We start from the raw sequence: 21,135 nt of genomic DNA on the forward strand, positions 1-21,135 counted from the left end.
TTCCTCCTATATTTTGTTCTAGGAATTTTTAGTTTTAGGTTTTACATTTAGATCTGTGATCCATTTTGAATTAGTTTTTGTATATATCTGGTACCAAATATAGATTTTTTTTTTTTTTTTTTTTTTTTTTTTTTTGTTGGTGGGGGACAGAGTCTCACTCTGTCGCCCAGGCTAGAGTACAGCAGGGTGACCTCTGCTCACTGTAACCTCTGCCTCTGGGTTCAAGCAATTCTCCTGCCTCAGCCTCCCAAGTAGCCGGGATTATAGGCACCTGCCACGATACCCGGCTAATTTTTGTAGTTTTAGTAGAGATGGGGTTTCACCATCTTGGCCAGGCTGGTCTTGAACTCCTGACCTCGTGATCCCCTGCCTTGACCTCCCAAAGTGCTGGATTATAGGCATGAGCCACCATGCCCAGCCCCAAATATAGATTTAAGTTCATTTCTTTGTCTGTAGATATCTAACCGTTCAACACCATTTTGTTGAAGAGGCACTTTTTAATCAGTTATTTTTTCAAATACTGACACCTACTGTAGTTTATTAGTTGATAAAACATTTGCTAATAATTCTTAGGTAAGGATTTGGTCGAAATAAAGGCACTGCAGAGACTAATCATGGAAAATCATTTATTGTGAAGTACTTCTATTGCCGCAAAGAGAAAGGCCAATGTCTCAGCCTTATTTAAATACATAATGCACATGTTACCCTGAATTTGTTGATAGCCCAATTTTAGTGGTGATGTCTTCCAACCATCCCTTTCCTCCAATTAGTCGTGGACATACTATCTAAAAAAGAAGAGAACACCCTTGTTGGTTTGTTTAACTTTCTCTTTCCCACATCCTTCCAGATCCACGAGAGCGTGTGAAAGAAGATGACTTAGATGTTGTTCTCAGCCCTCAGAGACGGAGCTTTGGAGGGGGCTGCCACGTGACAGCTGCTGTTAGCTCCCGGCGCTCAGGAAGTCCATTAGAGAAAGATAATGATGGGCTTCGTCTGCTTGGTGGACGTAGGATTGGCAGTGGGAGGATAATCTCTGCCCGGACCTTTGAGAAGGATCACCGTCTTAGCGATAAGGACCTGCGAGACTTGAGAGAAAGAGACCGAGAGAGGGACTTCAAGGACAAGCGTTTCAGGGTTTGTCTCTTCTTCTTTTTTTTTTTTTTTTTTTTTTTTCCAATTGAGACAGAGTTTCGCTCTTGTTACCCAGGCTGGAGTGCAATGGTGTGATCTCGGTTCGCCTCTGCCTCAGCCCCCCGAGTAGCTGGGATTACTGGCATGCACCACCACACCCGGCTAATTTTTTATATTTTTAGTAGAGACGGAGTTTCTCCATATTGGTCAGGCTGGTCTCAAACTCCCAAACTTAGGTGATCTGCCTGCCTCGGCCTCCCAAAGTGCTGGGATTATAGGCGTGAGCCACCACACCCCACCTGGGTTTGTCTTCTAGATTCTTCAGTAGTTCATGTGCTTGGGGACTTGGCATTCACTTCATTTATACCAAGTTACTTTGAGAACAGGCATGAACACAGCCTGCTCTTAAACCAGTCAGGGAAGAAGAGCTGGGGATGGTGATGGGCCTCAGGTATACAGCATCATATCTTCCTTTCACTATTGAACTTTACAATGAAGAACTTGACTCTTAAGTAGAAATGCCTTGACTAGAAATTTTTTAATCTTGCTTTATGTGCTTTTCCAGAGAGAGTTTGGAGATAGTAAGCGTGTCTTTGGTGAGCGTAGAAGAAATGATTCTTACACAGAAGAAGAACCAGAGTGGTTCTCTGCTGGACCCACAAGTCAGTCTGAAACCATCGAACTGACTGGCTTCGATGATAAGATACTAGAAGAAGATCACAAAGGGAGAAAAAGAACAAGGCGACGGACAGCCTCTGTGAAGGAAGGTCAGTTCAAACTTTGGGAGGGAAGTTCACTGTTTTAAAATGAGATGTAGGCCAGGCGTGGTGGCTCACACCTGTAATCCCGACACTTTGGGAGGCCGAGGCGGGCGGATCACCTGAGGTCAGGAGTTTGAGACTAGCCTGGCCAACATGGCGAAACCCCGTCTCCACTAAAAATACAAAAATTAGCGGGGTGTGGTTGCGGGCGCCTGTAGTCCAGCTACTCAGGAGACTGAGGCACAAGAATTGCTTGATGGCCGGGCGCCGTGGCTCAAGCCTGTAATCCCAGCACTTTGGGAGGCCGACACGGGTGGATCACGAGGTCAGGAGATCGAGACCATCCTGGCGAACACAGTGAAACCCCGTCTCTACTAAAACTACAAAAAAAAAAACTAGCCGGGCGAGGTGGTGGGCGCCTGTAGTCCCAGCTACTTGGGAGGCTGAGGCAGGAGAATGGCGGGAACCCGGGAGGCGGAGCTTGCAGTGAGCTGAGATCCGGCCACTGCACTCCAGCCTGGGCGACAGAGCGAGACTCCGTCTCAAAAAAAAAAAAAAAAAAAAAAACTGGGAGGTGGAGGTTGCAGTGAGCTATCACGCCACTGCACCCCAGCCTGGGTGACAGAGCAAGACTCTCTCTCAAAAATAAATAAAATAGAGATGTGATTATCACTGGCTAATTGTACACTTAGGAATGGGCACCAGATGTATAGGAAATGGCAAGTTTTTCATGATGCATCCTGATCTTGAAACTTTCTCCTTGATTCAAGCAATTCTCCCCTGCCTCAGCCTCCCAAGTAGCTGGGATTACGGGTGCCCACCATGACGCCCCGGTAATTTTTTCACTTTTTAGTAGACACGGAGTTTCACCGTGTTGGCCAGGCTGGTCTCGAACTCCTGACCTCAGGTGATCCACCCACCTCAGCATCCCAAAGTGCTGGGATTATAGGCATGAGCCACCATGCCCGGCCCCTGAAACTGCTTCTAAAGTGAGAATTTACTAAGTGTAGATTGTACTATTTCCCTAACTTGTTCTGCCTGCCACACTAAACAGAAAAGTCTCAAGTTATCCTGTAAGAGCACTGTGTACATGAAAGAGTTCCCCAGAAATAAGAAATGTGGTAGAAATAATGAGAGGTCTCATTTATTGGGCAGTTATGTCCTAAATACAGTGCTGAGTGTGTTTTGTCCACGTAATTCTTTGTGTCTTAATGACCTTGTATAGTGTAGGTACACTTTGTTGTTGTTGTTGTTTTGTTTGAGATGGAGTCTTGCTCTCTCCCCCAGGCTGGAGTGCAGTGGTGCCATCTCGGCTCACTGCAACCTCCGCCTCACGGGTTCACGCCATTCTCCTGCCTCAGCCTCCTGAGTAGCTGGGACTACAGGTGCCCACCACCGCACCTGGCTAATTTTTTGTATTTTTAGTAGAGACGAGGTTTCACCGAGGTCTTGATCTCCTGACCTTGTGATCCACCCGCCTCAGCCTCCCAAAGTGCTGGGATAACAGGCGTGAGCCACTGCACCCGACCAGTGTAGGTACCTTTTTTTTTTTTTCTTTTTTTTGTAGGTACTTTTTATGCCCATTTCATAGATGAGCAAATGGAGGCTCAGAGGGCTTAAGTAACTTAAAGACACTTAAGGTAGTCACCATGGAAATAAGTAGTGAAGTTAAGAGTAGAGCAAGATGCTTCGGGCCATCGGAGCTTACCTTCTTCATCATGGTATTAGGCCTTCCCAGGTCAGTTGTTTGTGATTTGCCTTCTCTCAAACTTAGTTTCAGGCCAAGCACGGTGGCTCATGCCTATAATCCCAGCACTTTGCGAGGCCAAGGCGGGTGGATCGTTTGAGGTCAGGAGTTTGAGACCAGTCTGGCCAACATGGTGAAACCCTGTCTCTACTGAAAGTACAAAAATTAGCTGGGTGTGGTGGCACCTGCCTGTACTCCCAGCTACTGGAGAGGCTGAGGCAGGAGAATTGCTTGAATCCAGGAGACAGAGGTTGCAGCGAGATTGCGCCACTGCACTCCAGCCTGGGAGACAGAGTTGAGACTGCCTCCAAAAAAAAAAAAAAACTTAGTTTCCTCAGCTATAAGATGGGGTCAGATATCTCCCTTGGTAAATTGAAGGAGCCAGAGCTAATGTGTGTGAAGTATCTGCTGCAGAGTGGGAGCCCATTGTTCTGCAGACAGTCATTTTTTAGGGCAGTGACCTGGCTCTGAGGTGGCCAGTCCCAGACTGGTGGTCTTGGGAAGGAGGCAGTGAAGAGCCAGGTGGGGACTAACCTGGGTTAAAGTACTGGGGCTGCTGCTTAGAAAAGGATAATTTTAGACAAAATTTTGACAGCTGGGCCTGTTTCTTTGTAAAGTGAAGAACAATGCCTATCATAACTTAAGGGTTACTTTTAGCATTGAAGAACTCATGTACCTATCAGAACTCAGCCTTCAAGAAGGCACTCAGTAAATTCTAGCTGCTTCAAGCTTTCAGGGTTAGTTGAAAGCCTTTTGGCAGATACTAGGCAACCAAAGGGGAAAGCTTTTTTTTTTTGAGACTGAGTTTGCTCTGTCACCCAGGCTGGAGTGCAGTGGCACGATGTCTGCTCACTGCAAGCTCCGCCTCCCGGGTTCACACCATTCTCCTGCCTTAGCCTCCCAAGTAGCTGGGACTACAGGCGCCCGCCACCACGCCCGGCTTTTTTTGTATTTTTAGTAGAGATGGGGTTTCACCGTGTTAGCCAGGATGGTCTCGATCTCCTGACCTTGTGATCTGCTTGCCTTGGCCTCCCAAAGTGCTGGATTACAAGCATGAGCCACTGCGCCTGTCCTCTTTTTTTTTTTTTTTTTTTTTTTTTTGAGACGGAGTCTCGCTCTGTCACCCGGGCTGGAGTGCAGTGGCCGGATCTCAGCTCACTGCAAGCTCCGCCTCCCGGGTTCACGCCATTCTCCTGCTTCAGCCTCCCGAGTAGCTGGGACTACAGGCGCCCGCCACCTCGCCCGGCTAGCTTTTTGTATTTTTTAGTAGAGACGGGGTTTCACCGTGTTAGCCAGGATGGTCTCGATCTCCTGACCTTGTGATCCGCCCGTCTCAGCCTCCCAAAGTGCTGGGATTACAGGCTTGAGCCACCGCACCCGGCTGCTTTTTTTTTTTTGAGATGGAGTCTCACTCTGTTGCCCAGGCTGGAGTGCAGTAGCCTGATCTCTGCTCACTGCAACCTCCACCTCCCGGGTTCAAGTGATTCTCCTGCCTCAGCCTCCTGAGTGGCTGGGATTACAGGTGTGTGCCACCATGCCCAGCTAATTTTTTGTATTTTTAGTAGAGATGGGGTTTCACCGTGTTAGCCAGGATGGTCTTGATCTCCTGACCTCATGATCCGCCTGTCTCAGCCTCCCAAAGTGCTGGGATTACAGGCGTGAGCCACTGCGCCTGGCCTGGGAAAGCTATTTTAATAAATAAGGGAAAAGTGAGTGCCACCTAACATTTTGATGAAGACAAATATAAGCAGAAATAAGCTGATGGCATTTATTTAGAAGGAGAAAGAAATGGAGAATCACAATACTCATCTTCTTTTGTAGTCTTGAAAATGTAGTGCATATTACCATTATTTTTGTGCTATCACACATTCTTCCCTAGGATAATGTAAGAAATTGATAGTTAATTTGGAAGACTTTGCTATTAAGTTGGCTTTGAGATATGTCTTTGTCTCATTCTTAATTAAAGCAGCACCCAATAAAGCACCTCTTTAACGATAAAGATCAGGCTTCTGGTAAGAAAAAATTGTTTTTCTTAAGTGAGGTGAAATCTGAATTTCAGCCATTCTTGTATCAAGTGCAGGAGCCAGGAGTGAGATAGATTGAGTGGCACCTCCTTATTTTACAGATGCAGAGAGAGATTGAGACCCGGAGAGAAGGGATGGATTTCATGGCAGAGCCTGGAGTAGAATCCAGGGGTCTTGGTTCATCCTATTAGATAACTACAGAATGTCTCTAGGTTGCCCTTGCTATGTATTTAAAATAAATTAAAACAAATAAAAACATTAAAAACTAAGATGTCAGATGCCTTAAATGTTAGCATCTGGCAGTTTCACTTTATCTCCCCATCCTAAAATCAACTGAACATTATAGCGTATACTTGGCACTATAGAGTAAGACAAAGCTGGTTAGACCAGGTTACCTACCCTCAGAGAGTTTAGCCTCACAGAGAGTTACTGTTATACAGTGTGATAAGTACTCAGAGATGACACAAGGATTATAGAGAAGGTGGCAATTAATTTTACTGGGTAGGGCAAAACTGGGTAGGCGGGGCAGGCTTCCCGGAGAAGGTCACATTTGAATTTCGCCTTGAAGGATGAGCTACAACAACCAACTGTAGGCAAGTGAAAATTACCCTTATGCCAGGTTTCTCATAAATACTTTAGGTTGCTGAGTCCTGACTGTGGTGGTGCTACAGGTGCATGGGCAAAAGCAGAGCTAAATTAATTTGGTTCCATTTTTAAGCAATAAGAGACTTGCAAAGACTATCCTTTAAAAAAAAAAAAAAAAAAAAAACCATCACTAGAAAAAGAACTGGGTACAGTGCTGGACACAGTGGCTCACTACTATAATCCTAGCACTTTGGGAGGCCAAGGCAGGAGTTTGTCAAGTCCAGGCTGTGCAGTTTAGCGAGACTCAGTCTCTACAAAGAATTAAAAAATTAGCCAGACATGGTGGTGTGCACCTGTGGTCCCAGCTACTCTGGAGGCTAAGGCAGGGGGATCACCTGAGCCCAGGAGGTAGAGGCTACAGTGAGCTGTGATCGTGCCACTACTCTCCAGCCTGTGCAACAGAGCAAGACCCCATCTCAAAAAAAAAACCAAAAAACCCTCCACTATAGAAAATACGAAGTTCTGAGGAAGGGAACCATAATCCTCCCCCCATCCTGTTGGTGTTCTGGCTTTATTAAGGCTTTTTTCCTCTTCTGCCTCCCATAGAAGGGAGACTGTTTTATTCTTGCAACTGCAGTACCTGCACAAGAAGTCTGCTTTTAAAGTCATCTTTGGCTCTTCTACATGTATATTGATGGGTGAAACCACAGAGGGACACTGGAGTTTACTTATCCGATGGTTTTTATCCTGGTTTTGCTTTCAGGTATAGTAGAGTGCAATGGAGGAGTGGCCGAAGAAGATGAAGTGGAGGTCATCCTTGCACAGGAGCCTGCAGCTGATCAGGAAGTGCCAAGGGATGCCATCCTGCCTGAGCAGTCCCCAGGAGAATTTGACTTTAATGAGTTCTTTAACCTTGATAAGGTGCCATGCTTGGCTTCGGTGAGTGTAGCAGCACACTTAAAAACGTGTGGTTAAATTTGACCTGAGTATTTAAGACATCTTTTTGAAAGTGTTGTTTTGCTAGATGCTTTTGGGGTTTTTGGCTTTTATTCTTACATATTTAAATTTTTGTTGGCTTTGTTTTGAGAGGCCTAATGGATAATAAGAGATTTTTTTTTTTTTTTTTTTTTTTTTTGAGATGGAGTCTCGCTCTGTCACCCAGGCTGGAGTGCAGTGGCCGGATCTCAGCTCACTGCAAGCTCCACCTCCCGGGTTTACGCCACTCTCCTGCCTCAGCCTCCCGAATAGCTGGGACTACAGGCGCCCGCCACCTTGCCCGGCTAGTTTTTTGTATTTTTAGTAGAGACCAGGTTTCACCGTGTTAGCCAGGATGGTCTCGATCTCCTGACCTCGTGATCCGCCCGTCTCGGCCTCCCAAAGTGCTGGGATTACAGACTTGAGCCACTGCGCCCGGCCATAATAAGAGATTTTTGTGCCAGTTAACTCTCTTTTAAGCCGGTGGTGTTAGACTAAAAATTCCTTTTGTTTTTTTTTGTTTTTTTTTTGAGACTGAATCTCTTTCACCCAGGCTGAAGTGCAATGGTGCGATCTCGGCTCATTGCTACCTCCGTCTCCCGGGTTCAAGTGATTCTCCTGCCTCAGCCTCCCAAGTAGCTGGGATCACAGATGGCGTGCCACCACGCCTGTCTAATTTTTGTATTTCTAATAGAGACAAGGGTTCACTATGTTGGCCAGGTGGGTCTTGAACTCCTGACCTTGTGATCCACCTGCTTTTCAGCCTCCCAAAGTGCTGGCATTACAGGTTTGAGCCACCACGTCCGGCATACAAATTTTTTTTTTTTTTTTTTTTTTTTTTTTTTTTTTGAGACGGAGTCTCGCTCTGCCGCCCAGGCTGGAGTGCAGTGGCCGGATCTCAGCTCACTGCAAGCTCCGCCTCCCGGGTTCACGCCATTCTCCTGCTTCAGCCTCCCAAGTAGCTGGGATTACAGGCGCCCGCCACCTCGCCCGGCTAGTTTTTTGTATTTTTTAGTAGAGACGGGGTTTCACCGTGTCAGCCAGGATGGTCTCAATCTCCTGACCTTGTGATCCGCCCGTCTCAGCCTCCCAAAGTGCTGGGATTACAGGCTTGAGCCACCGCGCCCGGCCCATACAAATTCTTTAGATGTTTACATTGTCTCCTTTTGTTTGTTGTAGACTTACTGCGAAGGTGGCTTTTTATAACTGACATTTGTTGTCAAACTGATCTGCATTCCTTGGAGGAGGCTGCCTGGTTGATACTTTTTGGATGTGATGGTTCCAAAAACCTTTAATGAAAAGGAACTTGTAATACTTTCAGTATTGCTGTTAAACTCTTGAGGTTCAGTCTTTCTGGACTTTAAAAGTAGTAGTAAGCTCTCCCTGAATCTTTTGCTACCCACCCTTGCTCCTGCCCCATCAGCATTTATGGATTAGTACCTACTCCTTAATCATAACTGCTCCTTATTTGATTATTGTATGAGCGGACAAAGCTGGGCACAACAGAGCAGGCAACATTGGTCTGTCTCCGTTGTCACTGCCTGTTCCCCTACACCCAGAAGATTGCCACCAAGAATAAGTGAGCAGGCACTGTGTAGTACTGATAGGTACAGGGCCACAGATGTGTTCTTAGGCAGTCTTCTTAAATTTTTCTATGATGAGGTGCCAGGCTTTATTTCCATTCCATTGAAGAACAATATTTTAGTATAAAGTACAAATGTCACGACAATGCCAAATTGGTATAAAAGTTTCTTTTCTTTTTTTGGAGATGGAGTCTTGCTCTGTCACCTAGGCTGGAGTACAGTGGTGCAATCTTGGCTCACTGCAACCTCTGCCTCACAGGTTCAAGCAATTCTGCCTCAGCCTCCCAAGGAACTGGGACTACAGGCACACACCACCATGCCCAGCTAATTTTTTGTCTTTCAGTAGAGATGGGGTTTCACCGTGTTGCCCAGGCTGGTCTCAAACTCCTGAGTTCAGGCAATCCGCCTGCCCTGGCCTCCCAAAGTGCTAGGATTACAGGCATGAGCACCACACCCGGCTTTTTGTTTGTTTGTTTTTTTGGAGAAAAGGTCTCTTGTCGCCCACACCGCAGTGCGGTGGCGCAATCTCAGCTCACTCTGCTTTCTGAGTTCAAGTGATTCTCCTGTCTCAGCCTCCCAAGTAGCTGGGATTACAGGCGCCACCAACACACCCAGCTAATTTTGGTATTTTTAGTAGAGATGAGGTTTCACCATGTTGGCCAGGCTGGTCTCGAACTCCTGAGCTCAAGTAATCTACCCGTCTTGGCCTACCAGAGTGCTGGGATTACAGGTGTGAGCCACCGTGCCCGACCAGTTTCTAAGCATTTATTCTCATTATTATCTCAATACAGATCAGCATGGTCCACACTTGTCTGTAGCACTGCTCTGAAGCGTATGGAATGTGGCTCCAAAGCAATGTTGGCAACTATTTGTGTGGTTTTGTTCCTAAAGTTCCAGCAGCAATTTTAATTGTAAGTCTCCTAGCCAGTCCTTTGGATCATATCCAGATGCAAGTTTAATTTAGTAGATCTAAAACTGAGTGGCCCTTTCAAATTCTTAATTTCTGAGGGTATAGTATTTTTTTTCTTTTAGTGACTTTTTCTTTTTTCATTCTCTTAGAAGACAGATGGAATTTTTTTTTTTTTTTTTTTTTTTTTTTTTTTTTTTTTTTTTTTTTTTGAGACAGAGTCTCATTCCATCACCCAGGCTGGAGTGCAATGATGTGATCTCGGCTCATTACAAGCTCTGCCTCCTAGGTTAAGGCGATTCTTGTGCCTCAGCCTCCTGAGTAGCTGGGATTACAGACACACACCACCACACCCAGCTAGCTTTTGTATTTTTAGTAGAGACAGGGTTTTACCATGTTGCCCAGACTGGTCTTGAACTCTTGACCTCCAGTGATCTGCCTGCCTCGGCCTCCCAAAGTGCTGAGATTACAGGCATGAGCCACTGCTCCTGGCCTAAACCTAAACTTTTAATAACAGGTAACATGCATATAGTGCTGATTGTTGCAGGCTTTATATACAGTAAGTTATCTGATCTTCACAAATCCCTTATAAATTAGATTACTATTTCCATTTACAGATGAGGAAATAGGCATAGAATTTAGATAACTTGCTCAAAGTCACACAGCCAGTAAATGGTGGAAACTGACTTCTAATTTATACAGTTCCAGTAATGAGTTTCTGCTCTTAACTCCCCCAAATATACTACCTCTGAAGCATATAGGTAGGAATAGCAACTGAGCACTGTTTGTCCTCTGGCCATTATCCTGAACCAAAACATGGTTAATGCTAAGCAGTCAGAACAAAGCCATTAACTCTGTCTCCATGCTTTCTGTGGAGGTGTTGTTAAATTATATATTCTGTAATCCACTAAAAAGCAAAACTGAGGTCAGTAAAAACAGATGCTGTGTGTTATATAACCAACTGAACTCTAATACAAAGTACTCAGAAAATTACAAGTCAATTGGGAAAAATAAGAAAGGCTGTAAAGGATATGAATATCAATTGACAAGTATGTAAGTGCTTAAAACAGTATTGGAGGCCAAGCGCGGTGGTTCATGCCTATAATCCGAGCACTTTGGGAGGCCAAAGCAGGAGAATGGCTGAAGCAGGAGAATGGTGTGAACCTGGGAGGCGAAGCTTGCAGTGAGCCAAGATCACACCACTGCACTCCAGCCTGGGTAACAGAGTGAGACTCTGTCTCAAAAAAAAAACAAAAAGCAAAAAAAGTGTTGTATGCTTAGTAAGCTCTACAAATGTTGGGTGTTAATAAATATAAACAGAACTTTATAACAAAAGTGAGAATACACTATCTTTTATATAACTTAACCAAATTATTAGGCTACAAAGGAAATCGCAAATAACGCATTTGTTCGTTTTATTTAGAAATATTTATCGGCCGGGCGCGGTGGCTCAAGCCTGTAATCCCAGCACTTTGGGAGGCCGAGACGGGCGGATCACGAGGTCAGGAGATCGAGACCATCCTGACTAACACAGTGAAACCCCGTCTCTACTAAAAATACAAAAAAACTTAGCCGGGCGAGGTGGCAGGCACCTGTAGTCCCAGCTACTCGGGAGGCTGAGGCAGGAGAATGGCGTAAACCCGGGAGGCGGAGCTTGCAGTGAGCTGAGATCCGGCCACTGCACTCCAGCCTGGGTGACAGAACGAGACTCTGTCTCAAAAAAAAAAAAAAAAAAAAAAAAAATATTTATCAAAGGCTGAGGCAGGATCACTTGAGGCCAGGAGTTTAAGACTAGCTTGTGAGACCCTGCTACAAAAATAAATAAATAAAAATAAGCTGGGAGTGGCGGCGTGCTTCTGCAGTCCTAGCTATTCAGGAGGCTGAGCCCAGGAGTTTGACGCTACAGCAAGCAATGATCACACCACTGTACTCCAGCCTAGGCGACAGAAAAAGACCCTGTCTCCAAACAAATTATTGAGTAGTTCTAACCTCTGGACACTGTTCTAGGAACTAAGGCTATGGTAGTAAACAAAATAAAGTTCTCATCCTCATAGAGCTTACTTACAAGCCGAAGATACACAAGGATCAGAAATATACACGCACCTACACATGTATTTGTGGACTATATTCACTTAGAAATTGACAAATTAAAAGCCAGGAAAATGTATACAAACTGAACATTTGGAATACTTGCAAATTTAAATAAGTAATTAAAAAAATTTTTTTTAATATGGTACTCTTACTACAGTGCATGACACATGATAGATGCCTAACTATATTGAATGAAATCAAATTGGAAATACTGAATGTTTTAGAGTGATTAGCAGGAAGATCAGAAAAGTATGTGCAGAAGAAAATGTATAACCTTAAATGAATTCATTAGAAATCCAAACAAAAAGAAACTAGTGAAACAAATACAAAATGTAAAAATTACTATAAAAATGGAAAGCATTGATCAGTACAACCAAGTAACTGTCAAAAAGCAAAAATGTTTCATGGAATCTGTTTGATTAGCAGAATGACATTATGAATCCAAGGATGTGATTTGTCTAAATGACCTAGCTTGAAGGACCAGGCTAATAGCCATACAGGTTACCTTAAAAATTGTATTAAAAATCTACTCTAATAAGGGCAGCTGAAACACAAATTGCAGTTCCCAGGCTCCTCTTCTCAATCAGCTGATGGCTGACAATGATGTGGCAGAGGAGATACCTGACCAAGAAGGCAGAGATATGTGTCCAGGTCTTTACTTCCTCTAGCAAGGTACCTTGTGAGGGAGGCCCTGCTATAGAATGTCCTATTTTGCTATGTGATAAAAATTACTGACTAGATAAACTTTAGGTTTAACCTTTTCATGTTTAAGATGCTTCAGTTTCTTGAAATTAGTATTTCCGCTAAATATGTGTAAAAGCGACTTGTTTCTGCTTGTTATGCTTTAACTATAATAAAAGTTTTGCTTCTCTAACAGAAGCAAAATTGGTTATTAGACAAAATATGGACGTGACTTTCAACACTTACTTTAATATCTTTAGGGAATGTCCAGATACTTTGTATTAATCTCCTTTGCTTTCTCATGTTATTTCTTTGTATCTTTCTTTTTTTCTTTTGCAGTATGATCATAATGGAGGAAATAAAAGTTAAAATGCAAAGCCATTATTTTTGCTATTTGTAAATTTCAAACTCTTTTCAACACTGAAACATTTTTAATTATGTTTTTTAGTTTTTTTGTGGTTTTTTTTTTTGTTTTTTGTTTTTGAGATGAATTCTCACTCTGTCTCCTAGGCTGGAGTACAATGGTGCCATCTTGGCTCACTGCAACCTCCGCCTCCCGGGTTCAAGTGATTCTCCTGCCCCAGCCTCCTGAGTAGCTGGAATTACAGTTGCCCACCACCACACCCAGCTAATTTTTGTATTTTTAGTAGAGACGGGGTTTCACCAGGTTGGCCATGCTGGTCTTGAACTCCTGACCTCAGGTGATCCACCCACCTCGGCCTCCCAAAGTGCTGGGATTACAGGCGTGAGCCAGCGCACTTGGCTTTTTAAAGTTATTTTTAGAATTCCTGTTTATCACTAAGATACTTATATTTTGGATACACTCCCCCAATTTTTCACAGTGATGTATCATGCTTATCTTATATTTTAATTAATACAAAATTAGTGCACTTAAAAGTCAGCATTATTTAAGGTATGAGCATCTACAGGTGGAATGTGATTGAAATTGTCTAGATAATTCCTCTGAAAATAGAAATTATGGAAACAATAATTAGGGTCTTGAATTAAAATCCCTTCAAAAGAAGTATTTTGTGGCTTAGTTTGGGTATGGATTATGAAAACATTCTTCCAGAGAAGAACAAAGCATAAATCTAAGCTTCCCCTGCTTAACTTTGGAAACTGTGGGTTCCAGATTTCAAGTAAAACAGTCACTAATTCTGTCATCCATGTACCAGTTTTTGAAAAAGCATGTTTTCTGTTTATCAGTGGGATTGAAGTGAAAGTATATGATTTATTTTCAAGGATATGTCTGATTTTTGGATAGATGTTTGCTCTATCTTGTCTTTTCTAAATATTGATATGAATACTGCAAAAAATCAGTTTTGGATATTTGACTGAATTTATGGTATGATGTGAATTGAAAAACTTTTTAAATGCTTAAATTTAGTTTTTAAGAAAGATTGGCACTATTTCGTAATTTTTACCAAAGCAATTTATTGTTCATAGTGTGTTATTTAATTGTCCTTATTAAATGAAAACTATGGAGGTTGGATTTGGAAACAGAAAACACCTGAAAACTCTCAATTGATCTCAAACAAATAGAGATCAGTTGTAATTTCATCTTCCACAGTCATACTTTTTTTTTTTTTTTTTTTTTTTTTTTTTTTGAGACGGAGTCTGGCTCTGTCGCCCAGGCTGGAGTGCAGTGGCTGGATCTCAGCTCACTGCAAGCTCCGCCTCCCGGGTTTGCGCCATTCTCTTGCCTCAGCCTCCTGAGTAGCTGGGACTACAGGTGCCCGCCACCTCGCCCGGCTATTTTTTTGTATTTTTTAGTAGAGACGGGGTTTCACCGTGTTAGCCAGGATGGTCTCGATCTCCTGACCTCGTGATCCGCCCGTCTCGGCCTCCCAAAGTGCTGGGATTACAGGCTTGAGCCACCGCGCCCGGCCAGTCATACTTTTTCTAAACTTTGACTTGGAATTATGGTCTTTATGAGCTCTATTTTTTTTTAGCCTTTGGCTTCTGAAACTCACAGGATTGAATTTCATAATGTTCATTACAACCTTGAAACCACTAAGTTTGAAGCAATGGTTTTCTTTCATCAGTTCCCCATTCTTGATGTTTAGTTGAAGGTCACTCATCAGCTTGTCAGTGAAATGCTGTGGCATTGACACTGTTCTCTGAGAACATTTGGTAGTACATGGATTTACTCCTGAGGCAAAGAATAGAAAACTGAAGAACTTTTTGTAGCATAGAGGCTTTGCTTTATATTCTTAGAAAGTAGGCTGGGCACGGTGGCTCATGCCTGTAATCCCAGCACTTTGGGAGGCAAAGGTCGGTGGATCATTTGAGGTCAGGAGTTCGAGACAAGCCTGGCCAACATGGTGAAACCCCGTCTCTACTAAAAATAAAATTAAAAATAGCCAGGTGTCTGGTGGCATATGCCTGTAGTCTCAGCTACTCGAGAGCCTGAGGCATGAGAATCACTTGAACCTGGGAGGCAGAGGTTGTAGTGAGCCAAGATTGCACCCCTGCACTTCAGCCTGGGCAACAGAGCAAGACTCTGTCTTAAAAAACATAGTAATAGGGCCGGGTGCGGTGGCTCACATCTATAATCCCAGCACTTTGGGAGGCTGAGGCGGGCAGATCACGAGGTCAGGAGTTCAAGATGAGCCTGGCCAACATAGTGAAACCCCGTCTCTACTAAAAATACAAAAAAAAAAAATTAGCCGGGCTGGGCGTGGCGGCCAGCGCCTGTTATCGTTTGAACCCGGGAGGCAGAGGTTGCAGTGAGCCGAGATTGTGCCACTGCACACCAGCCCCTGCGACAGTGTAAGACTCCGTCTCAAAAAATAAATAAACGATTTAAAAAAAAAAAAAAAGTAATAAAAAAGGAAAGTAGATAGTTGGTTATACTCAGAAACTACCCAGGAAGGAGGAAGAAAAAGGTGTTCAAATTCCTAGGTTCTGAGAATGTTTATCTTCAGGTCACCAGCATCAAAGGAAATTTCAAAGTAAGTGACCCTTTCATAAGATTTAAACCTTCTTGTCCTTTTTCATCTAGAAACTATTAGTTTTTATTGTCTTTTTCTTCAGATGATAGAAGATGTTTTGGGAGAAGGGTCAGTCTCTGCCAGTCGGTTCAGTAGGTGGTTCTCTAACCCGAGCAGATCAGGAAGCCGATCCAGCAGTCTTGGGTCAACACCACATGAAGAGCTAGAGAGACTTGCAGGTAAAATGGCTTCAGATTCTGCCCTTGAAGGTAAACCTGGGTTTTTCCCTGATACGGTTCATTCGTCTTCATTAGTCAGGAGTCGATTAGGGTCAAAGGGTCTCTGGACAACTGAAAAGCCTTCAATTTGTGTCCTTTTAATATTGTTGAAGGGGCCGGGTGCAGTGGCTCATGCCTGTAATCCCCGCACTTTGGGAGGCCAAGGCGGGCGGATCAGCAGGTTAGGAGTTCGAGACCAGCCTGGCCAACACAGTGAAACCCCGTCTCTACTAAAAATACAAAAATTAGCCGGGCGTGGTGGCAGGCATCTGTAATCCCACCTACTCGGGAGGCTGAGGCAGGAGAATCTCTTGAAACCGGTAGACGGAGGTTGCAGTGAGCCAAGATTGCACCACTGCACTCCAGCCTGAATTAAAGTGAAACTCCATCTGAAAAAAAAAAGAAAGAAAGAAAAATACAGTTGAAGGCATGTTTCTTTACTGGAACAGATTAATTTTGAGTATGTTTATTTGCAATATCAGGTCTGGAGCAAGCCATCCTCTCTCCTGGACAGAACTCGGGGAATTACTTTGCTCCTATACCATTGGAAGACCATACTGAAAATAAAGTGGATATTTTAGAAATGCTACAGAAAGCCAAAGTGGATTTGAAACCTCTTCTTTCTAGCCTTTCTGCAAATAAAGAAAAACTTAAAGAAAGCTGTAAGTGTTTATAATTTTTTAGATATCTGAAAAAGTCTAGATGTTCAGTCTTCAGGCAGTTGGGTCTAACATACCTCTGTTTCCTAAAAAGTCAAATATATATTGGGTTTTTGTTTAATGTTCTTTTTTAAAAACTCATTTCATCAAAGAATACCACCTCTTTGAGAATCTCACAGTAGGTCATGAGCCCTATGAGAACTTTTCCTTTAAGTTCTTACCTAGGGTCTGGTTATAATAATCCAGTGAATGTTGAAAACAAACTCCAGTGAATGTTTTATTCCTCCAGAGCATAACTTACCATTTCCTCACAAATCTGCCCTAGTCTTCCATATTCTTGCTTAGGCTATAAATCCTCAACATAAAAACTTAGTGATATACTGACCACAGTGCAGGTAGGAATCTTGGCAATGTTGGGCTATCTGGGATTCTTGTCCCAGGTAACAAGTCTCCTAGAAGACTCATATCCTTCTGCAGGATGCACAGCAGGATCTTGTCAAGTTTTAAAGCATAGCACCTCATATTTGTGATCCCCCAGTATCTAGCATCTAAACATTTTAGGTTTAGTTTATGCCATCTCTTAGTACACAATTTGATTTTAAGTGTTACTAGTTTGTCTATCTTTGGTGTCAGTCTTTTCTGACAGTCTTATCTCAATTTTGAAATAAATTATTTTCATCTTATCTATCATACTAGCCAAAGAGAATTCCTACCAGATATCTCTTTGCTTGATTTAACCTGGACATTCTCAACTTCTCAGCACATTCAGGGGTTGTGCTTTCCGTGGAGGAGGTAGAAGCAGGTCTGAAGGGCTTGAAGGTGGACCAGCAAGTGAAGAATTCAACTCCCTTCATGGCAGAACACCTAGAAGAGACCTTGAGTGCTGTAACCAACAATCGACAACTCAAGAAAGACGGAGACATGACTGCGTTCAACAAGCTAGTGAGCACAATGAAGGCAAGTGGGACTTTGCCTTCTCAGCCCAAAGTCAGCGTAAGTATCTGGCACAAACCCACCCTTTTCTCTCTTTTTTTTTTTTTTTCTTTTTCTCCTTTTCCCCACCACAATAAATGGATTTTTAAAAAGGTATTCTGAGTAAGTTGGAAATTCTTTAGTAGTCATTTGGTCCTTGATGCTTTTGTGTGTTCCTTAATTATTAATACACTATTCGTTAACTGGAGAAAGCAGACTTGTGGTTAATTTATATGTATTGTGGGTAACAGTATAAAGATTAAAAGATTCAGTCTTATGTAATGCCTGTATAACTTTAAGTCACTGCTAAAATGAGGTAAAAAACCATCTTTTTGGATGACCTCCAGAGAAAATTTTGTTATTCAGCTACTTAAGTTCATATACTTTACCATATTTGTATAGTAAAATCTTTATTCACATCTTCTAATTATTGCCAGATACCAGGGATTACCTGCTTTCTTACAGCCATAGAAATCATTTGTAAAGTATCTAAGATGGGACTGGGCACAGTGGCTCACGCCTGTAATCCTAGCACTTTGGGAGGCTGAGGCAGGCAGATCACCTGAGGTCAGGAGTTTGAGCTGGCCAACATGGTAAAACCCCATCTCTACTGAAAATAACAAAAATTAGCCAGGCGTCGGGGCAGGCACCTGTAATCCCAGCTACTTGGGAGGCCAAGGCAGGAGAATTGCTTGAACCCGGACAATGGAAGTTGCAGTGAGCCGGGGTTGCGCCACTGCACTTCAGGCTGGGCAACAGAGTGAGACTGTCTCAAAAAAAAAGTAAGATGGGTTTGTCAAGATAATTACATTCTGTTAATTTACTAAGGGAAAAAGCTGTGGCTCCAAATTAAAAACAAAAGTTGTAGGCATGAAGTTAGGTTACAGGGTGACACAACTGCATATCACCTTGTAAATGCAAGTGTTTATAATAATCTGGTCTTTGTCCTAACAATTTTGAGAGGGTAGTTCTCACCCATAGCATATGTGTTAATATCACTATCTCTTGATACAAACTAATGGGGAGGCAGGGTAGATATGAATAATAAAATCATAAACATGGACTTATTCTATTTGCTAAGTTCTAGCAAATTTACCAAATTGAGTTTTCCCTCTTTTTTTTCCTGTTCCCTGCTTGCTTGGGAACTTAGCAGTTAGCTAAGATGCAAATAGCAATAGCTGTTTGAATCATTATGCCTTACACCGAAAGAAAGCAACTGACTTTTAGCATTCCTTATCTGACCAATAGTGCTAGAGATGTCAACATCCTCAGACAGAGGTGCCATTATTCCTTAGTGCCAGGACCGACCTTCTACCCTTGAAAGGAGGCACCTCAGATAGGTAGACTGACTTCTTTGTATCTGACCACACCATACCAGTTGCAGGAGAATGTCCCTGTAAACTGCTTTAGAATTATTTTTATACAAAGAATTATTATATACAAATACTTTCAAATGAAGACCAAACTGAAAGACGGTAGACTATCCTATTTTCCTTTCTTGTTACCTTTGTGTCTTGGTAATTGGGTGCTGGCTGCAATGGTGTGGTTCATATCTTGTAATTAGCCTCTTTCTTTTGGTGTGAGCAACTAAAAATATGGAAGGGGGATTCAGCAGTTTACCTGATGTTTTTCCACATTTTATTGTAGATATGATTCTAGGATTTGATATTAACACAATTTTCTCTTGAGTTGTAAGGGCAATTGGTTTGATGTTGGGGTTTTAGTACTCTGAAGTATATCTGGTTTTAGCTGAGCAAATGAGCCTCAAACACCTGCCAAAGGGGGGATAGATGACACATATTCAAGTGGCTAGGCAAAGGGTAAGACAAACTCAGCTAACAGGAAAGAACGCAACAAGGAAAGTAATGGAATAAGAATAGCAGGTGTTATCTCAAAATATTGCTCAATTTGCATGTTGTTAAGTCATGGTTTACTTTTTGAATTCAGCGTCTTTAATTACTACTGCTGTGTATGTTTTGTATACTATTTCTGATCTGCCTTCATCCATTTCGGTTGTCATATTGGTTCATCCAAAAGTAATACATGCTGGTTCAATCTAAATTATATTTTAAATTATAGATTCTATCCTCTAAGTATAATAAGCCATGTGGTATAAAGTTGTCTATTTGTTTTCATTAGATGGAAGTAAATGACTCTTAAAGAGATTACTTATAAAATCATCTGCCTTTAGTCCCAATTCCAAAATCAACAATAAAATACTTGGGTATCCTTGGGCTATTTGTCATGCCTAGACACTGCTTTGGACTTTGACAGCTCCATCTAGGGAAAGGGAAACTACACCAGAGAAAGCACTTCACGCAGAGCTAAATGGGCATAGGGATGTCCTGAAGTGCAGGAGGGAACTCCAGGCTGGATGCACAAAATGTAACCACTGGCCAGACCTGGTGGTGTACACCTATAGTTCCAGCTACTTGGGAGGCCAAGGTGGGAGGGTTGCTTGAACCCAGGAGTTCAAGGCCAGCCTGAGAACACAGCCTGAAGAACATAGACCTGTCTCAAAAAAAAAAAAAAGGCCGGGCGCGGTGGCTCAAGCCTGTAATCCCAGCACTTTGGGAGGCCGAGGCGGGCGGATCACGAGGTCAGGAGATCGAGACCATCCTGGCGAACACGGTGAAACCCCGTCTCTACTAAAAAATACAAAAAAACTAGCCGGGCGAGGTGGCGGGCGCCTGTAGTCCCAGCTACTCGGGAGGCTGAGGCAGGAGAATGGTGTGAACCCGGGAGGCGGAGCTTGCAGTGAGCCAAGATCCGGCCACCGCACTCCAGCCTGGGCGACAGAGCCAGACTCTGTCTCAAAAGAAAAAGAAAAAAAAAAAAGGTAACCACTACTGCTTTAAGAGTGGAGGATTTTGAATTTTGCCCTGTATGTGATACCCATTTTGGAACAGCTCGCTTAAAAAATAATAAAGTTGCTGGGCGCAGTGGCTCATGCCTGTAATCCCAGTACTTTGGGAGGCCAAGGCGGGCAGATCACGACGAGGTCAGGAGATCGAGACCATCCTGGCCAACATGGTGAGACCCCATCTCCACTAAAAAGAAAGAAAAAAAAAAAATTAGCCGGGCGTGGTGGCACGTGCCTATAGTCCCAGCTACTCAGGAGGCTGAGGCAGGAGAATTGCTTGAACCCTGGAGGCAGAGGTTGCAGTGAGCCGAGATCGCGCCATTGCACTCTAGCCTGGGTAACAGGGCAAGACTCTGCCTCAAAAAAAATAAAATAATAAAGCTTAAATTTCCTGAAATATGAAACTCTGAAATATAACAATTTTGGCCAAACCTGCATGTTGTTTACTACGATTTTAAAACCGTATGTGTAGGCTGGGTGTGGTGGGTCACATCTATAATCCCAGCACTTTGGGAGGCCAAGGCCAGAGGATTGCTTGAACCCAGGAGTTCAAGACCAGCCTGGGCAACATGGCAAAACCCCCTCTCTACAAAAAATATAAAAATTAGGTGGGTGTGGTGGCATACACCTGTAGTCCCAGCTACTCAGGAGGCTGAGATGAGATGATCGCTTGTGCCTGAGAGGTCAAGGCTGCAGCAAGCCATGATCGCACCACTGTACTCCAGACTGGGCAACAGAACAAGACCATGTCTCAGAATTATATATATGTGTGTGTGTGTGTGTGTGTATATATATGTATGTGTGTGTGTCTCCAATAAATTTTGTTAAAGGTAATGGGTAGCAAGAGTTGTCTCAACTAAGTGTTCCCTGGTTTCACCATTTTTCCCCCTTCTTTTGGTCACAGTGTTAGAAACCGGGAAATGGACTTACGGTTAGCATAGTGAG

At 43.2% G+C, this 21,135-nt stretch overlaps 1 protein-coding gene across 10 annotated transcripts in view; it reads left to right on the top strand.

Moving 5' to 3' along the window:
* The window catches only part of EIF4ENIF1 (eukaryotic translation initiation factor 4E nuclear import factor 1), a 64,251-nt gene that overhangs the window by 31,797 nt on the left and 11,319 nt on the right, over positions 1-21,135 (top strand). For all 10 annotated transcript variants that reach the window (XM_050806684.1, XM_050806685.1, XM_050806681.1 and 7 more), the window contains exons 5-10: positions 848-1,134; positions 1,697-1,898; positions 7,012-7,187; positions 15,522-15,657; positions 16,179-16,358; positions 17,116-17,348. In XM_050806684.1, coding sequence (XP_050662641.1) covers positions 848-1,134; positions 1,697-1,898; positions 7,012-7,187; positions 15,522-15,657; positions 16,179-16,358; positions 17,116-17,348 — 1,214 coding nt within the window. The remainder of the gene's footprint in view (positions 1-847; positions 1,135-1,696; positions 1,899-7,011; positions 7,188-15,521; positions 15,658-16,178; positions 16,359-17,115; positions 17,349-21,135) is intronic.

The sequence above is a fragment of the Macaca thibetana genome, chromosome 10 (assembly GCF_024542745.1).
Source record: "Macaca thibetana thibetana isolate TM-01 chromosome 10, ASM2454274v1, whole genome shotgun sequence".
Classification (NCBI taxonomy): domain Eukaryota; kingdom Metazoa; phylum Chordata; class Mammalia; order Primates; family Cercopithecidae; genus Macaca; species Macaca thibetana.